The sequence below is a fragment of the Gopherus flavomarginatus genome, chromosome 2 (assembly GCF_025201925.1).
Source record: "Gopherus flavomarginatus isolate rGopFla2 chromosome 2, rGopFla2.mat.asm, whole genome shotgun sequence".
NCBI classification, from domain to species: Eukaryota; Metazoa; Chordata; order Testudines; family Testudinidae; genus Gopherus; species Gopherus flavomarginatus.
Window position 1 is genome coordinate 212,216,338 of NC_066618.1, and position 22,158 is coordinate 212,238,495.

General features: G+C 43.3%; 1 protein-coding gene across 1 annotated transcript in view; it reads left to right on the forward strand.

The window, feature by feature from the left end:
* Window positions 1-21,080, forward strand: part of AKAIN1 (A-kinase anchor inhibitor 1) — a 29,379-nt gene extending 8,299 nt beyond the window's left edge. Inside the window, exon 2 of the mRNA XM_050942209.1 lies at window positions 20,106-21,080. Within this exon, the coding sequence (XP_050798166.1) occupies window positions 20,106-20,296 (191 nt within the window). The 3' untranslated portion in view covers window positions 20,297-21,080. The remainder of the gene's footprint in view (window positions 1-20,105) is intronic.
* Window positions 21,081-22,158: the final 1,078 nt, after the last annotated feature.

Genomic DNA, 22,158 nt, shown 5'->3' on the forward strand with positions numbered 1-22,158 from the left:
GTATGCCAAAAGGGTCATCTCCTTTTACTAGATGGATTCAGGGGGAGGGAAGAACTCTCCTATAGTCAGGATTCAACTGAGCAATTTTCATTAGACTATGTATATATCGTCTGAAAGTGACCCAGCTTGAAAGACCCCTAAAAGGAATAACGGACAACAAATCAGATATGAATTTACCTGGTTATACAATAATGGAAAATGACCTCAGGTAAATCCACACCAGGAAAAATGTGTTTTTAGCAAGTAAAATGAGACAATTTTTAGTTTTAATGTGTGCTAGTGGGTCAGAGTAAACATTTAGTAAGGAGCCTAAGAGTCCAGCTTGCAGTGCGGGCAGCTGAGAGGAGAGGAGAAAAGTCTCTTCACTTTTAGACTGAGCACATCTGATACACAAATTGACAGACACACATTCCATTTTCAGAGTAGAACTGCCCTTTAATGATTAGGGATATTAAGCAGTTATATATAATTTAAAGAGCATTTAGAAAAAGCTCATGTTTGTGTTCACTAAGCAAGCAAGATGACCGGGGGAGGTCTAGGCCAGTCAAGCATATTTTCACATTAATTCACCCATCTCTCTGTATTCAAACGAGAAGCAACTGCTGTTTGTGGCTATCATGTTGGTAATTTGAATGCCAGGTATCTTTAACTGGACAGGAAGCCACATATATAGTTTCTAATAGATTGGGGAGTGGGAACCAGGAGATCTTAGTTCTATTCTTGTTCTGTCACTGGCTTTGGTTAAGTCACTTAACCTCACTGATTCTTTTTCCATCTAAATAAAGATAGGATAATTCCTACCCCACACAGAGGTTGTTATAAATCTTAATTAGTGTTTGTAAAGTTCTTAGAGCTCTTCAAATGCAAATCACTATAAAATGTGTAACGCATTACATCAAATGGCAAAATCTAATATCCACTATGCTCTCTTTGTTGGAGACCTTCCATTCATTTATAATTTAAATATACAATGGTGCATATAAGACCTGATCTAATCACAGTGAAGTCAGCAGTCTCTTTATTTCAGCAGGAATTGGATTGGGCCCACAATAGTTTTCCACTCTAGAGAAGCTGTATACTCTGCTCAGGTCTTCCCTTCAGCAGATTTCTGAATTTGCTGCAGAGATTGTGCTCTTGGAGAGAGAGAGGTTAACCTGAAGCTTTAATTTATCCATTAAAGGAAATAACTGTAATAATGGAAATTAAAGTCTCTCTTTAGCTTTAGAAAAACTAGGCTCAGATGTTCTGTAAGAATCAGCTTTGTTTGCTGAACTCTGGCTGTAAGAAGACTTTGTTTAGACTAGCCTTTAAATTTAGTTCCATACAGCTTTCTCTTGGAGCCAGGTCTGCTTACCAGACTTGTGTATCACCCATATTCTGAAGTCACAACAAAATGTTTTATCTTGATGTATTATCTCCAATAAAACGTATAGCACAAATATGAATAGTCTGTGTACTACAAGATTTCTAATGGCTAAAATTGTTTAAAGTAAAGAACTAAAACTGTATCCAGCCCCTGCAGGTGAAGAATAAATATAGCTCCTTGCAGAACATTTTTATTATAGATGATTAATTTGAATAGTCCATAATGAAAGAATTCTGAATCTTTACTTTTTGGTAAATTGTATGGTTGGCCTATTGAGAACCTGAATGTTCTTCTAGAATGTATTAAACTGAGAAACTTAATGAATTCCTAATGCAGGTTTATTCCTGATGCTTCATTTATAGTGAGCATATTTCAAACAGAACAAGAAAATTCACAGAAGTCTTTTTAATATAGTGTTGATACAACTAACATAGCCACTGAAAGTCCTGGGGATTTTTTCCTCGGTTTTTGTTAAGTAGCAAAAAACCATCAGACAGAAGTCATGAAAGCTCTGCTTCATGAGATTCTTGCTTGGATGCTATATCTAGATACTTCTTAAAGATGTGAATGATGAATTCAGCATTAAATCAGAGTTTATGGGACAGGTTATACTCATCTCCCTGTTCTTTCAGAATTGGATCACACTGAATCACAATCGATCAGCCCCTGACTGTTGCTGGCAAAGTTATCTGTACTAGCTCAGCGCTGGCTCCAGTATCTTGGCTGATGGGACTGCAGGCTGTGCTAGGAGCTATGCTGGGTTCATAGGTTATTATAAAGCCAGAATGGAGCACTGATCTAGTCTGATCTCCTGTATAATAGAGGCCATAGGACTTCCATAAATTAAATTTGTTTAAACTAAAACATATCTTTTAGAAAAAGATTACTGAGCCCTGAATGTTCTAGTAAGAGTGAATGCTAAAATATCCTCCAAAACTAAGTTAGGAAAATATGGAACTACTCCTGAGGGCAATCTGTGCCAAAAAATAAGAAATTCTGCACCCAAAAATTTAAAATTCTGCACACAGTATTTTAAAATTCTGCAAATGTTATTTGTCAAATAAATGTGGAGGCTCCAGCATGGTACTAAAGAGCACAGGCCACCGGCTGCACTGAGGTGAGAGATCACTGTGCAGCTTCCCGCCCTCCCCTGGGACACAGACTCGGAGGTGAGGCTGCATCAAACCCTGACATAGTGCCAAGACGAAGCCTGCCCTAGAAACAACCCAGGGCCCTGCTCCTCCATGCCAGGTGCACCAGGAGTGGTCAGGCAAGCTCAGCAAGGCAAGATCCAAGTGTGGAGGGACTTAGTGTGGGGGAGATCCAGGTCTGGGTTCAGAGGGTTCTGTGTGGGACCATCTGGGTGCAGACAGCTCAGTGGGGGATCCGGGTATGGAGAGGAATCTGGATACACAGGGGCTTGTTGCAGCGGGGTCGGGGGGGGGGGAGGAGACAGTTCTGGGTGCAGTGGTAATGGGACTCTGCAGGTGGTCCAGTGAAGGTGGTTGGGGCTCAGCGGGGGCGGAGGGGTCTGGTTGTGGGGGGGGGGACAGAGCTTGGCAAGGGGATCTGGATGGTTTGTTGGGGTGGTGCAGGTCCAGGGAGACTGGGGCTCATCCGGGGGGGTTCTGGGTGTGTGGGGTATGTGGCTTGCTGGGAGGGTCTGGGTATGAAGGCTTCTGTATGCACAGGGGTTGGGCGAATGGTGAGCAGCTCCCTGTAAAGGGATCCCTCCACCTGCAGCTGAGGAGCAATGGGTGTAGGAAGCAGGGGGAGGGGGGAAGGAAGGACTTTGCAGAGCTTCCTGTAGCCAGGGGAGAAATCTAGGGGTGGGTCTGACCCAGCCCTGGATGCCATGCAGGGGAAGAGGAAGTCCCGTCCTCATCAGCCCAGCCAGGACTAACACTGGAGCCCAGCACAGGGTAGGAGCCACCAGCCAGGTTTTCCCCAGCTCTGCCTCCTGCCCCCACAGTGATTTACCTCTCTGCTGGCTGCCCTGGGCAAGCGAAACATACTGCTGGGGAGGATTGCATGACTGCTCTTGTGGCTTCCCTTTGCTTCCCCATCAGAAAGTCATTTTTCTTCTGGGAAGCAAAGAAATCTGCAGAGGACATTGTGATGGGTTCCCCGGCCACCCCTTCTGGGGTGCCACCTGATGTACTGGGATAGCACTGAGCCCGCCTGTTCCAGCAGGCTGGGCTCCCTCACCCTGACCTGCCAAGCCCGGCCCTCAAGCCTCCTCTAGCACACACATAGGTACGGACACACCCCCCTGCAGAAAGACACAGACACTGAAATCAGTGCTGCATGGGAAGGCTTTCACCTAAGGAATTTTGCCCAGCACTCAAGTGCACTCCCCTTCTGGAGAGTAAACCCAAAATGGTATTGTCCTGTGCTGCACCGACAACTGTACGGTGTAAGCTAAATGAAATTTGCCTTCTCCTTCACTGTGGACAGAGATATGCACAGCTTTTTGCCCCCCAGTTATGATTTACACAAACTGGTTTAAAAACAAAAACAAGTTTATTAAGTACAAGAGGTAGATTTTAAGTAGGGTGACCAGATGTCCCGATTTTATAGGGACAGTCCTGAATTTTGGGTCTCTCTTATATAGGCTTCTATTACCTCCCACTCACTGTCCTGATTTTTCACACTTGCTGTATGTTCATCCTAATTTTAAGTAATTATAATGGATAGCCAACAGATCAAAGCAGATTACCTTATAAATAAACAAAAAACGCAAATTGAGGATAACACACTAGATAGATAGGATATAAATTAGCAAATTCTCACCCTGAGTGATAAACTGGCTGGCTGACTCCTAAGGCACCAGTTGCTTTGGCTTTCCCAGGTTTTCATACACAGCTAACGAGCCTTCTAGCCTAGGACCATCACTTCCAACAGTTCAGTCCTTGCCCATCAGGAGTTTCCAGGTGTTTTGTTGCAGGGAGACTGAGGTCCTGCCCCAATGTCATTGTCCCCCTTTTGTATCTTCTCCCCACTTGCTTGAAAGCTCTTTTGCTGTGACCTGGGTCAGAAGTTCCCATTGTGTAGTGCTGTCTCTGACAGGTTTCTATTGTACACAGGTCCTGAGGTAATCCTTGCTTGTGTTCATTTCCTCAATAAGCCATTAACATTGTTTGACCTTTTTACTGTTGTACCTGAAAGGCTGCTTGTGCGTGTTTTCAACCTCATAACATGTTTCAGTGTAACACACATACTGAAACTTCATATACAAAGATAACACATACAATCCAATGAGAGATTAATGTCTAGCAGATCAAGACTTTTAGAATGATACCTCACAAGACATACTCTGTACAAAGCATATCCTAATTACATGACAGTAGTGAATATTGGGGTGTCAGTGTCACAGATATAAATTCTGCACATGCGCAGTGGAGCAGAATTTCCCCAGGAGTATATGGAACCAATGAATGAACCTTATTCATTCACAGCTTAAAGGCTGAAATACCCATAATAATCTGATTGTGCAACTGCTTTTAAGCATTTTTCATTCCCTTCTCTTTCTGCTGTAGAATCAGCTGGGTATTGCCCTCAGACTTTCCACACTAGTCAGTCATGTCTCCATATAACTCCAGAATAAAGAATAAGAGGCAATATTAGACACAACTAACTCTAATACCAAGAAAGAGACATTTCAGTCACTTAAACATATACTTTTGTTAAGGTTACAACTTAATCCTATAATGTACACCGAAGGTTTCTTGTCATACATTTAGATTCAGATGTGTCCAAAGCAGCACCTAATCCAGCACAAAGTTCAGCGGGGACTATTCATGCATAAAGTTAAGTATTTGCATAAGTGTTTGCAGGATTGGGGTCTGGTGACTGCCTCATTCATTCTTAATATACAAGCAACATGACTAATTAACTCCCTGATCTTGGACACCAAACAACCTCACCCTTTAAATCTCTCCTTGAAATCCTCCTTATTTTGATTGGGCTTCCAGGGCTGAAACTCTTCAACCAGTTTATAAAAGTAATTGGAAAATAAGCTTTTCATCATCTTATATTAAATTATATGTTAAAAACAAATCATGCTACACACATTACATACACAAAAATATGTAAACAAAGAAGAATCATCAGATGGAAGAAGATATCACTTTCCCAACACCTACTGCCAACCTAAGAATGAGGAACTGACCTCAGCTTCCCATTTTGTGGTACACTTTATTGCCACACACCACCCAACCTAATTATTTGTATTATTATAATGCTCAGAAATCCTGTCCCTGGGTACCATTGCTGCTGCACCTCATCTCCAAGCATGCACTGCCACTCCCAGGCAAGGACGTTTATTCTTTTATAACAAAGGTTAAACAAACAGAACACAATCTTAAGTCAATAGCTAGCCCCTAGGCTTCAGGGCCACCCGTCCCAGGGATCTCTGCCACTCCAGCTCCTGGCAGCTTCCTTCCCTCAGCCAGCTCTGCTTTTGGCTTGGAGCAACAGCCACAGGATTGCTTTCCTGATACTCTGGCTCCACCTTGTTCCAGGGACTCACCACAGGAGTTAACGCGACTCCAGTATGACCTTTGCTGCCCAGAGTTCAGTCTGTCTCAGTCTTTCATTCCCAGTTGCCTATTAGCAGCCCTGTATAGGCCTGGGGTAGCCCAGACCTCTCTAATTAGCTTGATTAGGCTCACCTGCTCCAGTCCAGGGGCGCTGGGCTCAGTCTATCCACAGAGACCAGCTACCCTGTCATAAACCCATTCATGGACCAAGCCCTATTGTGCTAGGCATTGTACCAAGAACAAAAAGACTGTTCCTTCCCCAGAGACTCTACATTCTCATCCTACGAGCTAGAAGCATCATCCCCCTGCTCGTGTGCACATACTTGTGCTAGTTCTCGTTAAGCTAACACAACTATAAACAGCAGTGCCGCTGTGGTAGCACAGACAGTGGCAGTGGAGGCCTGGATAGACAGGCCAAGTGCAAACTCGCCTGAAACTCGGTGGTTTCAGATGTACTTGGCACCTCTAAGCTGTGCCTCTGCTGCCGCTTCCCATGCTACTATGGCTACACTGCCATTTATAGTTGTGTGTGAGCTCCATGTACGCAAGCAGGGAAATTACACTCCTAGTTCATAGTATAGATGTAGCCTAAGTATAAGACAAGAGACAGCAGATAGACGGAAAGAGGAGTATAAGGAAACAATAAAATAATATTGGTCAGCATGATAGGCAGTGGTCTCAGCACGCCAGCCGCCTACAGGGTGTTAATGTAGCAAAAATGAAGACAATATGACCTCAAAGAATTTTTCCACTGGCACAAACCAAGAGGAAGATGTATGGGTTGCAAACTAAGGTCCTAATTCTGCAGTGAACTCCATGTAGATACAGGGATCCACCTGTACACAGCTTAAATTACTATTGTAACTGTTAGCAATTACTTTATATTACAGGCAAACATCCTGTAGCTTCTTCCACAGAGACAAAATACATCTACGCCAGTTATATCTTTCTTAAACTGTATTCTCTCCTCTCTGCCTTAATTAAAAGTGTGCCTAAAAAGAGGTTGTCATAGTTCTTAGCTAATCATAGTCTCTTTTCTCACACTTCCATCTCAATTTGAAATTTCATTAGGACTTTTTAGTTGTGAACTTATACATCTAATTTTAGTAACTTTTAATATATGATTGAGATTTTCTAGATAGCAATATTTTTCTCCATTTGCTGTATCCAGACTTTATCGGAGTAATTGTGTAAATAAAATCATAATTGTGCTATCATATTGCAAATAAATAGCACAATACATTATATAACACCCATGAAAATGGAAATGCGTAAACAGATTTATGTAAATCATTAGTCTTCTAATCCAAAACTGTATGGTTATAAAATTAAATGGTACATTTTTAAGGATGGCGAATATACGCAAGTACTACTGATAAGCAGTTTCAGAATGCAGATCTGGTTCAAGATTCACTCAGACTTAAACGTATTTACATAAATTATGATTGTAACCAAGTCAGAGAAATTAATCCCCATTGCTTCAATTAAAAGTTCTAAACTATTACCAAGAAATTTGCCAAAAAGAATGTGATTTTTAGTTTTAAATATGAGTAACTTGAAAGCTGTTTACACGAAAAGAACCTTGAATAAAGAACAGTTTCCAGTGTATATGTTTGCTGAAACGAAACTACACTCATTGCTGCTACAAAGCAGAACCTAAGCTTTTACCTCCGACTTCCTTCTTTGAATGCTTGGGATTTATGTAACCTGCTATATGTGCTCAGCCATTCTCCTCACAGTCATATGTGTTCATGCATAATATGTGCTACTAAAGATAAAGCCCCTGGCTCCACTTACTACAGCTGCTTTTAGGGATCCTAATTGCTAGTGAGCAGGCACAACTTTGTTGGTGAAAAGGAAAAGGTACCATTCATTTTATGAGCCTTCAGTGCAGCCTTATACCGTAAGAAGATATGATGGGATGAATAAACACCACATTGCTTGGCAGTGAGGAGTGATGTCTACTCAGTTTTTCCTAGTCTAAGATCCCTCACGATCACTCCTCATTTACCATCCTGCCACTGTTCTCCTTCAGTTCACCAGATGTGCTGCTTCTGTTTCCTGCTAAATACCTGATTTGGCTGCCACTTAAACCAATTTTATAACTTTGAAACTTCATTGATCTTAATGGAGCTACTTCTGATTTATCCGTGTGTAATAGCAGGCTTGTGTCTTTAATGGGTTAACTTCACAATAATATTCCACAACTTTTCGCATGGATATGTGGAAAGAAATGAGTGATTCAGAGACTTACTGAAGCGTGACTGTCTGTTGAAAACTAACTTCCTGTGGCATACACACATTATTAAAGCTAGTCTGTAGCAAGCTGAAGGCAGAAAGTCTGAATGCAGGCCCACAGTATAGGGGGTGGGAGAGGGATTTGATTTCAAGGTCATGCAAGAAGACTCATGATGCTTGTGAGGGGGTGGAGTAGGTGCAGAGGTGTATGTGTGTGTGTGAAGGTGAGTATATGCAGACTGGGTTGACACCTTCTGCAAATCTTAATCTGTTTTTATAATCCTAGTTTATAACTCAGTTTTCATGAAAGCATTTCCTATGTGTACTCTGAAGCCGGGAAACACCACAGAGCATGTGAGATCTTCCACACAAGAGGTTCTTGATTTTTAATTACAATAATTCCATTGATTTGCAGGAAAAAAGCCTTGGAATCTATTTATAATACTATATTTTCCCAAAATTATTAATAGTTTTTCTTTCATGGAGAGCAGCTTTGATCCCAGCCAAGAGTACTTCAAAAGCTTAGCTGCTGATGTACAGTGCCAGTTTTTGGTGAAACTGGAACTCTAAGTTTGAGATTGGTGACTCTTTGGGTACATTTGCACTGCAGGTAGAAACATGCTTCGCAGCTTATGTAGAAAGACAGGTCTGCTTGAGTTAGTGTGCTAAAAATAGCAGTGCAGCAGGGATAGAACAGCTGGCAGCTTGGCCAGCTGTCTGACTACAAACCCATCCAGACCCCCAGCGTCTGTACTCAGGTAGCTAGCCTGAGCCACACTACGCAAATAGAACTAGCATATGTCTGCCTACTTCAGATGGGAAGCATGGTCCCAGCAGCAGTATAGATGTACCCTTGGAGTCTGAGGCTTTGTGAACTTCTCAAATTATTTTGGGGGGTGGGGTACAAAACTACTGACTCTGCAAACCATTTTCCATGTATTGTGTTAGCTGGAGTAAAAGTTAAGTTAAATGCAGTCTCAGGAATTGAACAACTAGCTAAAGGGAAGCCTGTGCTGTTTATTAGTGATAATATAACCACTCCCTGGTCTGCAAGTGCTAAGTTTTTTTACTTAATAGTCAGATAACTTAGAAATTTCTATTATGCAGATAGAGGAACTATAGTGATGGGTGCCAGTATAAGAACCTAGATTAAAATATATGGATACCAAATCATCCCTTCCTACTCTTTGATACCCAGATCAGGATCTTAGTCATTAAACAAGTCTAGTTTTGATACCCAGATCAGGTTCTTAGTCATTAAACAAGTCTAGTTTCTGGACACAATGCTGTTACCTTACTACAGCCCCTCTGCTGAAAGATGTATTAGAGTTAGAATTTTTTGGAAGTGGACCTGCTGCAAAACAAAACACCTCAGCACCAGCCACAGCCTTTTCCTGCCCTCAAAGCACCCAGCCTGGTGCCATGGACCAAGCCCTTTAAAGCACCACTCTGGGAATGTAGCCTTCCCCTGCCCTACACACACACGCACACACACACATGTGGCAGGGGACAGGATTTTCCCTTTGTAAAATAATTAGATCAAACATTCATGCAAATACTCACACAGCAATAGCATGTGGAGTTTTAGTAAATTGCGTACTGTTACACATTTCCAAACTTCATAGGCTGATCCATTATGTAATGTCAGCATAGTAAATCAGTGATTTGCTGGACACTTTCAAAACGCTAAACAACGAATTAATCACGTTACATTATGCATGCTGCAGTCTGGAGTTCTGCAAAAATTCTATCATCACAGGCAAAAAAAAAAAGTCACAAAAGTCACATTTTCATGGATTTGGGAAACATACCACACTTAATTGTTTGCCCATTTTTCATGGGCGTGGGGAGAACAAACTTCACAGGAAGAAAATTAATTCACATGTAGCTATTCACAGTGTGAAAAATGTCTATGAAGCTCTGGTATTATTGTGGACAAGACCCTGATGTTATCATCTTCAGAAATAAATTCAAGTTCAAATTTATATAATATAAACGAAATGCAGATAATCAGAAAGAACTTGTGAAATCAACATGGAAGTACCCCTAGATAAATGCGGGGAGAGGGGACAACATTCAACAGCATCATGCTTGGTAGCAGTATGTTTTGTTAGGAATAAAAACTGATTTGGTGGATGAAGCGAAGTTTTTGGACACACATCAAGCTTCTAGAAATTTATATGAAATTGCATAAACCCTACTTTAACACATGTTGCTATGTTTTCAATCTTATATTTGTCCATTCCTCTTGATAAAATATCACCTTTAGGACACCAGCTGAAGTTGGATGACCTCTGACTGCCTTAAAGGAGAAAAAATTGGCTCTGTGATACATTAGTTCTTGGATAATAGAGAAATATTGTGCATTTTATTGTTAAATGACATTGAACTGCATCCAGAAAACACTTACTGTTTCAAATGCTTGGGAATGGAAGAAACTGAATAGAAGGGAGCAGATAGTGCCAAGAATTCAAGTGGTTCCATTGTGTCAATGTTCTCATCTAAAATCTGGCTTTCTAGGAGTTTGATTTAGCTTCTTTAACATGGGACCAAATGCTGTCAGCTCCAATACTAAGTATAAATTCTTTCAAAATTGTAAACCACATTCCTATTTTATATTTTGGCCAAAATCTATCTTAAAGTATGATAATTTAAAAATAAAATTACATTAAGTTAATAGTTACGTTTCAAAATGACCTCGCTAAAACTAAACAAAAACTAAAGTATTAGAGTTCACAAATTCCCTCTTTCTCATAAGATTAGTAGTTTGGATGGTGTCGTGCTTTTGATTTGGACATATAACACCAAGACTTTGCATTGTTTTCCATCAGGTGTGAACAACATTTTGCTATTTATGCTGTCATAAGAATCTTAAAATTTATCTTGAAAGATTTGTGTAGTAAAGACTGGGAATTTCTCACAGAATGCTTCACACAGAACTTAATCTTCAATGGACTCTGGTTTACCCTAGTTATTATGTAAAGAGCTCCTCTCATGTGGCTTCAGAACAGAAAGCCAATTACATATCCTGATACTGAGGCACAACAGGGCCAATTAAGAATGAAATGGGTTCACTCATTATGCAGAGTTTGCATTATGAGTAAGGCTACATTTTAGTCCTGGGTATTTTTAGTAAAAGTCATGGACAGGTCACGAGCAGTTAACAAAAATTCATAGCCCATGACCTATCCATGACTTGTACTATATACTCCTGACTACATCTTGGGGAGAGATGTGGCCCGGGGGTGTGCTGTGGGCGCTGGGGAGGGGAGGCTGGGATCCCCTTTGGTGCTTGGGGAGGCGGACAGTGGGATGCGGCCCAGGACCCCTGCAAGTGCTCAGGGCGGGGGGGAGCAGGTGGCACCACATGGCCTGGGACTTGCAGTGGTACTTTGGGGGCAGGCGTTGGTTGGGCTGGCAGGCTCCTTACCCAGCTCCATGCCTCCCTGGAAGTGGCAACATGCCTAGGCATAGGTGTGACCATGCAGCTCTGTGCACTGCCTCCCTGAGCGCTGGTTCCGCAGCTTCCATTGGCCAGGAACTGTGGCCAATGGGAGCTGTGAGGGTGGTGCCTGCAGGCAGAGGCAGCGTGCAAGGCCCCCTGGTTACATCTCCCCCAAGGAGCAGAGGGATGTTGCTGCTTCTGGGGAGCCCCCCCCCAACCGCAAGGTTAGCGCAACGCAGAGCCCTCGCCCCCTCCCACACGCCAACCACCAGCACCCCACTCAAGCTCCTTCTGCTGCTGGGGGGGCGGGGTGGTGGCCACCACAGAAGTCACGGAGGTCATGAAACCTGTGACTTCCGTGGCAAACTCGCAGCCTTATGAGCGCTCTCAGACAGATTTTCAAAAACATTTAGGTGCCTAAAGGTGCAGATAGGTGGAGCTAATGGGATTTTCAAAATCATCTAGGACCCCAATCCTCAAAAGGTAATTAGGCACCTAACTCCCATTGAAATCAAGTATCTGGGTCCAAGCATCTATCTCTTGCTGTTGAAAACCCCATTAGGTGCCTATCTGTATTTCTACATGCCTAAAAATATCTGGTCCTGTGTCCTTAACACTGACATTTCTTTTCTTGGATCAAGACAAATCCTTAACATGATACAATGTTTTTCCTGTTGAATAATTAGTCCTGACTGTAGCCCATCTACGTTTACTTCACTGCAAACTTTTGGCCAGCTTCTCTGCTCACGTAAATCCTTGTAGTTCCATTGACTTCAGTGGAGCTGCACCAAGTTTACACCAATTGAGGATCCTGACCCTCTGTTGCTTCATTACTCCAATTCTTCTCTTGATTGTAACACTGATGAAACAAGAATCAATAAGCCAACTTTTCTTAAGTTAGCAATATGCACCTCTAGTTGTTGTTTTTTCAGTAATTTGTGTAGTTCTTCAAGTGGTATTCCACTCAGATGTGTTCACATCTGGTGCACTGAGAGCCAGAGACTTTTTCCCCACAGCAGTACTCATCGGGGAATAGCGCACACCCTGCTCCTCTCCATGGACTTTCCCAAGGCCATGTAAGGGCAGGGCCCTCAGTCAGCAGCCGCCACTTCCGGCCACCCATCTCTGAAGGCAGCGGGGCAGAAATAAGAGTGGCATAGTATGGTATTCAGACCCTTACTACTGTGCTACTGTTGGTGGGGTGCTGCCTCAGAGCCGGGTGCCTGGCCAACAGCCGCCGCTCTCTGGCCACCCAGTTCCCAAGTCAGTGCAGAAGTAAGGGTGGCAATACCGTGACCTAAGTTCCTGTAAGCTGCGCAGCTGGGGGAGTGGTGGCCCGAATGCAGTCATGGCTGGACCTGCCGTGGCCGTGGCACCCAGCCCTTGGCCACAACTCAGCCACAGACCTGCTGTGGCCAGGGCATCCCTCGCCTGGCTCAAACCCAGCCTCTGCCCAAATCTGCCACGTCCAGGGAAGGGGCACCTATCCCGCAGCCCCAGCCCCAGAGCTGACGCAGTGGGAGAGGTGCCTCTTCCCCCCAGCCCAGGTGCTGCTGTGGGGAGCTAGAGCTGTGGGGGGAGTCCTCTCTCTCCCCACTGTAGTCCTGGAGCACTCTCTTGCACCCCAAACCCCTCATCCTTGGCCCCATCCCAGACCCCACCCCCCCAGCCGGAGCCTTCACAACCCCGCACCCAACTGTCCGCCCCAGCCCTGAGCCCCCTCTTACACGCCGAACCCTTGCCCCCCCCATGAATTTTTTTTATATGCACCAATATGGAGCTGATGTGTGACACATCACCTCCATATTGGTGCACATAACAATATTCATTCCACACAGGTGTGGGAAAAATTAGAGGGAACTCATCCCTTGTCCCGCATTGCTTCCCGTAGCCCCCATTGGCCTGGAGCAGCAAATCACGGCCAGTGGGAGCTGTGATCGGCCGAACCTACCTATGTGGCAGGTAAACAAACCAGCCCGGCCCAGCCTGCCAGGGTGCTTACCCTGGCAAGCCGCATGCCAAAGGTTGCTGATCCCCGGTATAGGGTAAAAGCACACAAAAGACCAGATTCCACAGGTCTGTGACACGTTTTTCAGCTGTGAATTTGGTAGGTCCCTAACTATGAGGCCTGCCTCAGCACCAGGACCTTCGTCAGATCATTTGGCCAGCCATCATCAGGCATCCTCTACCTCTGCGGTAATTCTGGAAGACCCCTAGAAGGGAAAGGGGTCGTTCACCTTCTGGGGTTCCCCATAAGAGGACCCATAAAATAGATCAGAGTCAGCAGACCTTGAAGAGAAATTCATTATCCTCAACAGGCACTAAGTGACATCAAGACCCAGGTACCCAAGGTAGATCTGGACCATCAACTTCTGTCTCCTCGGTAATGAGGCGGGAGGATCCTGGTACGATACTATTGACTCCAGAGCCATCCGAGAGACAGACATCGAGTTCGGCACCTAGGAACACTGTAGCAGTGCCATCCCTTTCAGTAGCCTTTTGCTCTGCAATCCTTTATGGCAGCAGCAGATCTGCTATGTCTCTCTGTGCCTGCATCTCTGTTTACACAAGAGGTGAGCTCTACATTGGGACCCACAGTGACTCTCTGTCCATCACATCCTTTGACTTCGGGACCCAGTTTACAAATGCTTATGGCCCCAGTACTGATGAAGAAACAGGCACTGTCCATGGTCGTTGTGCCTGTGGGGCTGGTACAATTGCCCCCTCTGTCCTCAGTGCCTGCTACACTTCTGACCTTGATACCTATTTGCTTACTTGCTTGGTGCCTACTTGCTTTTTGGAGTGGGGACTGGCTCCATCAGGCTCATCAGTACCAGCGGTATGCTCCTTCCTGGTCCTGGACCCATTCATCCAGGCATCCCAGGACACCCTTACGGTAACTGATGGTACCTCCCCTTCCTTGGTCAGTACACAAATTGGGATATCCAGTGGTCCTACTGGGGTGCGCTCCACCAATGCCCATGAACTACACTAAGAACTCATCAAATTCTGAGTCAAGACTCCAGCTCTCATTCATCTCATTCTCAATGAAAGGGGTCAGGCAAATCATCCAAGCATCAGCTAGGGGATAAAAATTGGTACTGAGAGCACAGCCACTCTTATAGTAAGGGAAGACCATCCTGGTCCAATATGTACTGGCCTACTGTGCCACAGCCCTTCCCACAATGGCCTTCAGGGGACTGATGGGGTGGATCTCTTTCCCTCAGGTCAGGACCTCAGCACTTTTCCAAGGATAGATTCCCCCTCCCATCCAGTTGTGAGGCAGATGAACCTCCAGAGCTACCTTTGATGCAGATACAGAAGGATACCCCTCCTCCTGAACCACTTCTTGTGGGTGAGCCCTTGCCAGATGATCAACCTTTGCCTTAAAAGGCTACATTGGCCCCCACAATTCTGGCTTTGCCCTCTCTGAATGACTCAGAGGTACTGACTTCCTTTTCTCCAGTCCCAGAGAATTTTAAATTCTACCAAGACTTACTTATAAGAATGGCTATAGCCCTGGACATTGAACCTGAACTGATATAGGAAAAATACCCACAAGTTATTGGACATCCTCCAAGCATCTGCACTGGGAAAGGTAGTTCTCCTGATTAATGATGCCCTTCTGCAACTGGAGAAAACTTTGTGACTCACATCGGCATCTCTAACTCTGACAGTGATGTCCCTTCTCAAGGGTTCTAGTGTTTTTACTCCCACCCAGCATTGAACTCCCTAGTTGTCAACACTTGTTAATGGGAGATCGCTGCAGGGGAAATTGCAATCCCTCCTCCCCCAAATAAAGAGTCTAAGAGACTAGATGCATTAGGAGGAGAGATTTATTCTACTGCCTCACTCCAGATGAGAATAGTAAACCAGCAACCCTTCTGGTGAAACATGATTTTCTTAATTATCAGGTGATGTCAAAGTTCCTGGACACATTGCTGGACAATACAAAGGAAGAGTTCAGGGCCTTCTAAATGATGGCAAAGACTTCACTCTAGTCTGCCCTAGACATTGCAGATGCTTCCTCCAAGGCTGTGGCCTCTGCAATTATAATGAGAAAGGTTATGTAAATCCTGGATAGTGCTGGACATTCAGCAGTCTATTGAGGACTTATGTTTTTACTGTCAATATTTGTTTTCAGACAACACAAATGAGGTGTTGCACTCTTAAGACTCACACATTCTGGGGATGGAAGGCGGTGTGTGTCCTACACCTGGCCACCAAGAAATGTCAGTATAAGCCTCCTCAATAATATTCTCAATGATATCAGAGGCAACCCTTTTATCCCCCAAGGCACTATGACTCTCCTAGGAAGAGACAGATGCCTCAGAAGAGGAGAGCATCCAGTTCCAGTCTAACCAGTCGTATCGCCCTCAACGTGCTGTAGGGAAACAACTTTTTTCATGAATTCTTCAAGACCAGCAATGCAACCACCAATGATCTACCCATCCCTTCCCCCTGCCCCCAACCACCCATTCGGGACAGATTTTCCTCACTTGGGAGACCATAATCTTGGACAAGTGGATCCTAAGTACTAAGGGACTGGGATATTTGATCCAGTTCTTATTCGTCCCCCTTCCCCAATCCCCTTTCAGAGACCAATTTTACAAGTCTGTGCTCCTTCAAGAAGTTCAATCTCCACTCACTCTAAGGACTATATAGAAAGTTTCCCTGCAGTTTCAAGGACAGGGCTTCTATTGCCATTATTTCCTTATTGCCAAGTCCAAGGGAGGACTGAGACCTATTTTGGACCTTAAGATTCTCAGCAAGTTCCTCAAGCAACTGAGATACCACGTTTACCCTTGCTTTTATACTCCCCTCGCTAGATATCAACAGTTGGTTTGCTGCTTTTGATCTTTGAAATACGTATTTTCCCTGTGGTGGTATTACTCAATCACTGGAGATTCCTCAGTTTTCTGGTGAGGGGTTGGGGGAACCGCCATTGCCAGGACATGGTAATTCTATTTGGCTTGTCTTCGATTTCTTGTGTATTCATCAAATGTACAGTGGTAGTGGCGGCCTTCTTAAGGAAGAGCAGTATCCACATGTTCCCTTACCTGGATGATTGGCTGGTATAAGGTTCTTCACAGGATCAGGTTTGGTGCCACATCAGGTTAATCATCTGCTTTTTCAGTCATCTGGGACTCCTTCTGAACAAGGAAAAGTCTATATTTATTCCAACTCAGAGGCTCAAGTTCATTGGGACCCTACTGAATTCTATGAATTTGATTACTTTTCTTCCTCACAAGTTTTAAATGATTCATGACTTGTGCAAATCCCTCAGATCTCATCTGTCCACCACAGCTTGGACTTGCCTGAGATTGCTGGGCCACACAGCCTCATGGTTGAAATCTATCACCCAGACACAACCTGAACAGATTGGTGTCATAGGCTGGGATGTAGATGGTCAGACCAGTGGTGGTCAGGCCTAATGGTTGCTGCAAGAGTCAGGAGCCAGGAATCAGAAGTGTGGGTCAGAGCCAGAGGTCAATCCAAGGGTCAGAGCCAAAGTCAGTAGGTAGGGCAGAGAAGTAGGGATCTGGAACAAGGCGGGAACCAGGGGAACAGGACAGGAAGGCAGAAATCAGGAAAAAGGTAGGGCTCAGGAGTGAAGTGAGAGAGTCCAACTTAGCAGTCAGCTATGGATTTACCTAGTTGCTCAGACTACTTCCTGTGCCACCTTCTGGCTTAAATAATGAGTTCTTCTGGCTTAAAAAGCTCCTGCCTGCGGTAATATGTTCCCTAGAGTGGTGAATGGCCCCAGACAATGGATGTGTAGGCATTCCCTTTTCTCACCCAACCGCTCTAATAGGCTGGGGTGCTCAAAAACTCAAGTGCTTTGGTTGGAGGAAGAGTCCAATCTGCATAGCAGATTGCCCTTGAGCTCTGAGTTATTCGCAGAGTGTCTTGAGTCTGCCTTTCTCATATCAGGGGGCTTGTTGGACCAAATTTGGACCAACAATATCTTTGCATTGTACTATCTGAACAAGAGGGGGCGGGGCTTGCTCCACTCAGCTCTGTCAAGAAGACATGAGCTTTTGGGAGTTTTGCAGCACACTGATTTCCTCCACAGAAGATTCTCCCACAACTACAAGTAGTCTCTCAAGAACAGGATGCTGAAATCCATCTTCTGAACATGGGGTGTTCCTTGAGTCAATCTGTTCACTGCAAAAGACAATAGGAAGAATCATCCATTTTGTTCTCAAGTGGGCCACGGTCCAGACTTTCTCACCGACACATTCTTGTTGGTGTGGAGACTGGATCTAATGTATGCATTTCCCTGATCCTCCAGTCATTTACAAACAAACAAGATCAAGTCAGGTTCATCCTCGTAGACTTGGAATGGCTCAGGACATGCTGATTCTCAGACTTCAGTCTCTCAGTTTAATTTCCTCACCCTCGGCCTCTCCTCCAGGACCTAGTGCCACAGCAGTATGGTCACAAACTGCATCCAGACCTCAAGAGCCTTCACCTCACTGCATGGCTTGTGAGTGGCTAGACAAAGAGAAGTCATGTTCCTTGGCAGTTCAAGAGGTTCTGCTTAACAGTAGAAAGCAGTTAACAAGGACAACTTACATGGCTAAGGAGAAAAGGTCTTCCATATGTCCCCCTAGTTATGAGCTACAATCTTCAGAGGCAAGGATCCAGAACATCTTAGAGAACCATCTTAATCTGAAATCCTCAGACCTTCCCATGAGTTCCCTGAGAGTTCACCTTGCAGCAATCTCAGTGATCTATCTCCTTGTCCCAGGAGCTTGGTATTCTCCAGGTTGCCAGAACTAGCTTTCACAAGGGAGTGATGGGCCTTTTTCCGCCTGTTAGGGATGTGGTGCTGACCTGGGACCTTAACTTTGTGTTGGCAGCTCTTAGGAGCCTGCTTTTGAGCATTTGCTTACTTTTGGCCCAAACAGAAGACCATATTCCTCATAGCCATTACATCAGCCAAACGAGTATCTGAACTGTGAGCTTTGATAATGAGCCATGCTTACACAATATTTTTCAAGGACAAGATAGTCTTGAGGCCACATCCAAAGTTTTTAACCAAAGTAGTGTCAGTTTTTTATTTAAATCAGACATTAGAACGTCTGGTTTTCTTTTCTAAGCCATGTTCTAATAATGACGAGGAATTTCCACATATCTTAGATGTTAGGTGAATGTTTGCCTTCCATCTGGTCAGGACCAAAACTTTCAGACAATCACCTTTGTCTTTTTGTGTCTTCTCCAGATTGTATGAAAGGGCAAGTAGTCTCAATGCAGATGATTTCAAGATAGATCACCTCCTGGATTACGACAGCATATTGGATAGCTGACACTCCTTCTCCAAACTCTCAGCCCATTCTACTGGGGCTCCACCTTCAACAGTTGCTATCCTGAGAGATGTTCCTATATTGGACATTTGTAGGACTACCATGTGGTCCTCACTATACACATTCATGCGTCTCTATGCCATCCTAACTGCATCAGGACCAGATGAAAATTTTGGCAAATTAATATTATAGTCATTGTTTAACTAGACTCCAAGTGTATACTGGGGGTGAGTCAGCTGAGTGGAATGAACATCTGCACACATTTGAAGAAAAAATAATTACTTGCCCATTCTGTAACTGTTGTTCTTTTTAAATGTGGGTGCAGATGTGTATTCCATGACCCACCCTCCATCCTCTGTTCCCTGGAGTCTTTGTTTCTCTCTCTGGTCCAAATGAATTGAGATGGGGGAATTAGGAATTAGCAGCATCCTTACATAGACTCAGAAGGGGCCATGAGGAGACCCAGGGTGTATACACTGTCCTGACAGTGACAGGTACTGCTGCAGGGAAAAAAAATCTCCAACTCTTGGTACCCTAGGCATAAACACACCTGAGTGGAATACACATCTGCACCATCATGAGCAGCACTTACAGAACAGGTCAGTAACGTTTTTATGCAAATGTATTTGCAGGTGTAGTTTGTTAAAGATTAATCAATTTGCACCTTACAATAATTCAAATTCTGAAGCCAATGGAAATTTTGACACAGATGTCAGCAGGACTTGGGTTTGGTGCTTTTTTTTGTTATTAAAGGTAAATAAACTGTTAGAAGCATAGTCTTATATAGCAATAAAGGAGAATGTGTCAGATATGCTAAGTCTATATCCTCATCCAAGAGCATAGCCCAAGTAAATTGTTGTCCAGGAGGGTTGGTGGAAGGCTCCTATCCTCTCAACCTACCAAGTAAACATGTAGCCATTCCATATCTGAGTAGCTCTTCTATCTGACGCACACCCCCCTCCTTCATTCAGGTGGTGTATCTATGCAGGAACAAGCCATCCCTCTTCATTCTTGCTGAAGGCTGTGTTGACTCTGATAATCTTGTAGACAGATCCACCTTTCTAGATCACCTCCTGTTATGGCAGGTGTCTTGTTTAATCTTTACCTTTACAATTTGCTAACAGAATTTTTCTGTATTACTTTTAATGTATTTTAAGTAGCAAAAATACTTAAATTCCTTTTTTTCAAACTTTTTTTTTTTGTAGGTGAGAAATCTGGAAATGAACAAGAAGAAGTTGCTCTGCAGAATGCCAGCAAACAGATTGTGCAAACTGCCATCCTGCAGGCAGTTCAGCAAGTCTCTCAGGAGAGCCAACAAAAGGAGAAGAGAGTAAACAGCAGTGTGAGTCTGCAGTTAGAAAGAGGGGAATTAACCAAGAAGCATGAAAAGAAGTAAAAGAGTGAACTACTTGTTTTGGTCCTCCAGTTGGCAGTATCTCCAGCTTGCCTCTTAGTATCAGCCGTGTTGCCAGTGCAATGTTACTACTGTAAAGCAAACCAAAGTATAATCAGCACCTAGACATAGAGTAAAGCTGCAATAGTTCTCAATTGAGAAATATTAAGTGCATTAGGTGACTCACTTCATATTTATGCAGTGCCTCTTAAACATAATGAACAAAAATACTGTAGCTATAAAGTAGTTTCAAGCACAATCTCTTGTTAAGGGATGGTTTTATATGCAAAAGCTTATTGTTAGTGCCCTTCTGTTTGAATCTTATGTGCATCATCTGTGTCTGTTCAGTTGGCAGATATCTCCACTGAGTTACAGATTTTACTAGGGATTGGCTGTGTCAACTAAACAATATATTGTAGCGTGTAGGAGATGCGCTTTCAGGCTCCTTGAAACACGAGTTTGTGTTTTATTTTGATAGAATGTGGGCTGTACAAAATAGCAGCTGTAAAATGGATCTGGAAAGTTTCATGCACAAATATCTTTTTTTTGTTCTTTTACAGTCTCTTTGCAAAGTACATTATCTATGACTATATAGTTCACTCATTATGCTGCAGATGATGTAAATGTCTGATACATTTCTAATCTTTTGCACAAACATTATTTTGAGCCTCAAAGATTCCTTTAATTTTACCAGTAATAAAAGAAAAGAACCCAGGATGTTATACTGCTGCCTAATTCTTCCTCCAGTTTTTCAAATTCATGTATGTTTAGATTTGTAATAACTAATAGAATTAAAATAGCTAAAATATGTAAAGCTTTTGAATTTATGAAAATTCAGGAGGCTGAAAATACACTATGAATTAATTTTGGGATAGAAGACATTTGTTTCCCAATTGCTGGATCTAAAATGACTTCAACTATTTGCCATTTTAATATAGATTCACATTATATACATGTACACTAAAGTAACACTTAAGAAATGCCCTTAAATGCTAATAATAGAGGTGCATGAAGTCTATATGAAAGCCAAATTAATTCAATGTGACTTCTTCACTTTTATGTTCAGTTGTTGAATTGTAGGTTGCATTCTGATACCAGTGGAGTGAAGTTCCACGTACACTAGGCAAGAAATGATCTTGCCTTTGCCTCAAATGAATTTCTGTAATACTGGCCACAATGAGCACAAGATGTAGCACATGTAGAAATATTTCACTTGGAGAAAGCAGATGCAGCATCAGGAGTCTGTAAAGAGGGAGACAAATTTTCCTAAATGCATGTGCTTCTCAATGAGACATTTCTCAGAGTATTCTTTTGGTTTATAGATTAATTGGCTATTACTTGGTGCACCCTATTGCTAGTACTAAACTACCGCCAGTGCTAAACTTCAGGATTCTTTCTCATGGGCTGAGTTTAACTCCGTAATAACCACCCATCCTCTAATGTTCTCCTTTGCTCTATTAGCTCCCATTGATCGATGCTGATTTACACCAGATAATGATCTGGCTCACTCCAAATCCAAATAATAAAACCAGTTTTTCTTAACCCTTAAATGATGGAAAGCTGAACTGAACTGCGATGAAACATCCTCCTTTTACTCACATAGGACTTAGTTTTTATTTAATGAATTTCACTAATCAAGGACAGACAAAAACTAAGAGAAGGAAGAAGCTGTTGTGTTGTTGTCTTTTATGGTCATATGACAGATGGCTGATGGGAGGTATCAACCTTGGGCGGAGAGATGGCTCCTGTCTAAACAACCAGCATATTGCTAGTTTCTCTGGAGGTTTAAAAAGGTAGATCAAGAGCAAGGTCCAATTCTGAGTCTGGCGGGCAGGAAAGGTCAATTTAGAATATGATGTTAGTTT